The sequence below is a fragment of the Cryptomeria japonica genome, chromosome 3, assembly GCF_030272615.1.
Source record: "Cryptomeria japonica chromosome 3, Sugi_1.0, whole genome shotgun sequence".
Taxonomy (NCBI): Eukaryota; Viridiplantae; Streptophyta; class Pinopsida; order Cupressales; family Cupressaceae; genus Cryptomeria; species Cryptomeria japonica.
This window is the reverse complement of record NC_081407.1, coordinates 378,532,679-378,537,676: the sequence shown is the minus strand read 5'-3', so window position 1 is coordinate 378,537,676 and position 4,998 is coordinate 378,532,679. Positions and strand designations below refer to the sequence as shown.

General features: G+C 33.2%; 1 protein-coding gene across 1 annotated transcript; it reads left to right on the top strand.

Moving 5' to 3' along the window:
* The first annotated feature begins 1,951 nt into the window (after positions 1–1,951).
* Positions 1,952–4,063, top strand: LOC131078318 (putative germin-like protein 2-3). The gene is made up of 3 exons (XM_058015986.2): positions 1,952–2,000; positions 3,361–3,423; positions 3,531–4,063. The coding sequence occupies exons 1-3, from the start codon at positions 1,952–1,954 to the stop codon at positions 4,061–4,063; spliced, it is 645 nt and encodes a 214-aa protein (XP_057871969.2).
* The last annotated feature ends 935 nt before the right edge of the window (positions 4,064–4,998 follow it).

The following is a 4,998-nucleotide window of genomic DNA, read 5'->3' as shown; positions in this document are numbered from 1 at the left end:
TATGGCCACCTTGATCCTACCCAAAAATAGGGCAGGACGAGGGCATGGCGCCCTGGGATCCCTTAAAGGGGGCCTATCTTGGCCCCTCTTCCTTGGACCTATCTATAATGTGAGTAGAAAATAAACATCTATGTCAGCCTATGGCAGAAAATTAAATATTTGACGATGGGCGGGTATATAAGGGGGTCTTCCCCTCTCAATTGGCATAAGAGAACATACGATCATATTTTAATATAAATAAATAAAATATTTAATTTGGTATAAATAAAATATCTTCCTCTTTTAGAAAAGTTTCAACCATTTTAATATAAAATTATATTTTGACTCTAATATAAAATGTTGATTGACAGTACAAAAGTATGAACAATATTTGATTCAATATCAGACTTGAAGATAAGCTAGATAAATATATAAACAATAAGAAATTTTGCGCATCCAAAATTTCTGTAAAAAAAATTATTATAGAGCTGGGCCCTTGCTTCATCTATGTATAGAAAAAGAAAAAGAAAATGTCAATGCTCTGTTACTCAATTTACATCTCCAAGATACGTTAAATGCACGAGGTAAAGAAATTTCCTTTTTTTTTCCAAATCGTTGGTGGCTCAAAACAATTAATATATTATTTCCTTTGAATTTGGTGATCCCTCCCATATAGTGTAACGATTCCACATTATCGAAAGAATGGCAAGAATAGTTTTCTTGAGTCTATAGGATTCTATATTTTGTATGGTCAATCTCTAATTTATAGATTGTTTTGTTCTTAAGATAAATTTAACATGTTCAAACTCAAACCCAATGGGATTGAGATCTATACATAGTAAAACATAGAATTATTTAGTGCGGTCATGTTGATTAATCATTGGTATTAAATTAGTGTATGTAGCCAAATGTATTGTATATATTAGTATCACAAATTATTCATCCTTGTTCCCAAAGAAAAGAACTCATAACCTTCTATCAATTATGAATATAATTTAGATTTTTTGATATGACTACTTAGTCAAATAATAATTTTATTTGACATTAGTTGCATCAATATAATAAGCGTAGATTTGTGTTGAAAAATTAAGTTCCTTAGATTTTAGTTAAAGTATTCACTCTTGCATTTTCTATGGTTTGGATCAACATGTGTGTAGTATTTCCACAAATAGTCACCTCAAGAAACTTGGACTACCATAGACATATACCTTGAGTTCTCTTTCTAGTTGTTTTTGTTGGACCCTCGAGTATTTGGGATGTATCATGTATAGCATTCAATCTGCTACTAATAATATAGTTTGAAACATGAACTACTTATTTAATGGTGTTTATGTGAGACCTTGAGTCTCTAGTTCCTTTATGTTATTTATGGATGGAGAATATTATAGTATGAAATTTCAAATCTATATTCAACACTCCTAAAAAAGTATTAGTGTTCCATTCATTAGATTTAAAAAAATTGATCCATGATTTTCTTATTTATTTATTTCACCTCTCTATTGCAACTGGATTAATGTTATTCTACCCTCAAAAATGACCTTTCGAGTAGAGAGATATATTCCATTCATTATTTACTTAGTAGTGTACGTGTATTTATTTCTTGTGGCAGTATAATTATAGTATAACCCATATATTCATTCATATCCTTCACCTTTTAGAGTATTTTTATTAGAATTTGCATGCTAGAACCCTTTGGATTTTGGGAGGAATAATGTTTTTAAAAACATTGGATAATGTAGATGCTTTTTCATTTCTCATCCATTTGATATTTAGTTCTCTATGGTGGAATCCTTTTAGGAAAATTTAGAGTCACATTCATGCTAGCACATTCTAGATTATACTAGCAACTATTAATACCAACCTTCCTTGCTATTAGTCAGGCTAAACCTTCTAGTTAATAATATTTATAAAAGAGTTATATATAGGTTATTTTCCTCTCGAATATATTTTTTTAATTCAATAGCTACCTATGATGACTCTCTCCATCTCATTTCTTGCACATGTAACACTCACCTTCTCATCGATAGAATTAAAACTTCACTTTAGGATATCCATTATTAGAAGCAATAGATGGAAATCACACATAAGATGAATAATTGATCATGTTCACTTTACCCACAACAAATTTTTTTGGCCTACTACTTGTGTCATCTCTCATTTATCAATTCAATGCCAATCAAAGATCACCTTATAGATGTTGTAACCTTTCCAACATCTATCCATTCTATTTTTCCCAATTGTTTATTCTTTAGAAATTTCTTTGAGTCTTCTAAGAACTTGCCCTTTCGATAAATTATAGGGATTGCAAAATGGACTTAAAAAAACGTCAACAACGTTGTTGTAAGGCAGCTACGCTAGCTAAATACTTACTTTCCACATAGAAAAAACATAAAGTGTCAAGGCTCTGTTAGTCAAAACTTCTTGATCTACTATTTAGTCCATCTCTTATCTACTAGTTCAATCTCAATCAAAGCTCATCCTACAGATGCTATAACCTTTCTAACATCTAGATCCATTATCTTTTTCCTAATTCTTTATTCCTTAGAAAGTTCTTTGAATCTTCTATTACAATTACACAAATATTGTCAAATGATTATATAAATAAAATATCTTCCTCTTTTAGATAAATTTCTACCATTTTAATATAAAATTATATTTTGACTCTAATGTAAAATTTTGATTGACAGTATAAAAGTATAAACAATATTTGATACAATATCACACTTGAAGATAAGCCAAATAAATCTATGAACAAAAAGAAATTTTGCTCATCCAAAATTTATATAAAAAGAATATTATATTATAGAGCTTGGCCCTTGCTACATCTATGTAGAGCAAAAGAAAAAAATAAAATGTCAACGCTATCTCAGTCAATTTACATCTAGAGAGATAAGTAAAATACACAGTAGGTAAGAAATTTTCCTTTTTAGCCAATTCGCTGGCGGCTCAGAATAATTCATATATTATTTCCTTTGAATTTGCTGATTCTACGTTACCAAAAGAATGAGGAGAATACGTCTACGGTAGCTTCGATAACTATATGTCGTAGGGCTTACGTAGTCACCCCAACTTAATATAAAGAGCACCAACTCTGCAAACATATAATATTATAATAATTAACGACTGCGTCAACATGAATTAGTCCCAACACTGAAACTATATTATAATTAATCAATTACGTCAATATGAATTAGTCCTCGCAGAGTAGTTAATTTTCCCGCTATATAATAGACATGTTATGGGATTGAAATACACAATTCGACTACACATTCATATCCCGAGCTTTTGTGTCTGATTCTTCTGTGTCTCTATTTATAATGGGTAACCGCATGATTTACTTCACGTTGGGACTTTTCCTATTGATATGTTGGTACAGTGATAATGTCATGGCAGCGGATTCCGATCCCTTGCAAGATTTCTGCGTCGCAGACAAGGAAAGCATGGGTGAGTACATAACTTTTATTTGATTTTCTTATTAGGCGAGTTGCTAACAAATTGATTAAGATAGAGTGGTGTGATATGATTTGTTGCTAACAAATTGATTAAAACAGTTAAGGTGAACGGGTTCGTTTGCAAAGATCCCAAGGATGTTTCGGCAGAGGACTTCTTCTTCGGGGGACTTGGGCAGGCAGGGAACACCGACAATGCAGTGGGCTCCAATGTAACGATGGCCAATGTTATGCAGATACCAGGCCTCAACACCTTCGGAATATCGTTGGTCCGTATCGATTACGCAGTGGGTGGAATAAATCCTCCTCACACACACCCAAGAGCCACCGAAGTTCTTGTTTTACTGGAAGGCCAGCTTCTTGTGGGTTTCATTGACACCACCAACAAGTTTTTCAGCAAAACGTTGGAGAAGGGAGATGTGTTTGTGTTTCCAAAGGCACTTGTGCATTTCCAGCAGAATGTGGGGCATGAAAATGCGGTGGCCATATCTGCATTGAGCAGCCAGCTTCCGGGAGTTCAGACAATCGCCAACTCTCTGTTTGCAGCGGATCCTCCTCTCCCAGATTCCGTATTGGCCAAGGCCTTCCGCATCACACAGGCAGTTGTGGATTACATTCAGAAGAAATTCGCATAAGAATTTGCTGTGTTCTATCAAACAAAACAATCAAGAGGGGACCAAGTCTTTCCCAAATTCTTTTTCCTTGCCGTTCAATAAAACAATCTTTCTAGAGTTATTGCCGTCCTCTTCTGCTATTCATAGCATCTGTTTTGAACATGACTATATCCTCCGCATATTCCAAAGATGAAGGATTAATTTGAAGCATCTGAAGGCATTTATGAATATTTTATACAAGAGCATCCTTGTATTAGGTATACATTCATTTGCAACATGTTAACAATATATTCTTTAACATAAATATTGCAGGAACAACAACAAACAAAGTGCTTGACTTGGATAGAATGAGTAACACTATAATTCTTGCATGCCAATCTGTCAAGGGTGTTCTTTAACATAGTCTTAACCTCATTTTAGCTCTGACATAAAAGGTGAATGGTTTGGAAGTAGGAAATAGTTATTGGGAAATATAATTAGTAGTTGTTCTTCAAATCACCCTCACAATCATCCAATGCTTCAAGACTCCCCATCAAAGAAGTCATTCCAGAAGGTTAGGGACTCTCCTCAAGATAAGAATGATTGCTCTAATAAATATAGTATACCTTCGATGGAATGCAATACGGTTTCATTATGTCTAAATTCCAAGAAAATCCATAGAACTAGAATATCCATTGCATCCAATATCGCAATATTTGATCGGGGATAATATGATAACCTTGACACATATTACACCTATTCTTACATCAATCTACCTACATAAGGGTTATGATTGAGGGGCCTCTTGTATTAAACATTTCTAATAAGTTGGAATGACATGGAAAATCTAAGACAGTGAAGATAGATTATTGATAATAACACAATTCATTTGCATGGTGTTAATTATGAGGGTAATTAATTTATGGCTTCCCAAAATAAGCTTTTCTAAATCTCCCCTAATTCATTCCTACGTTATA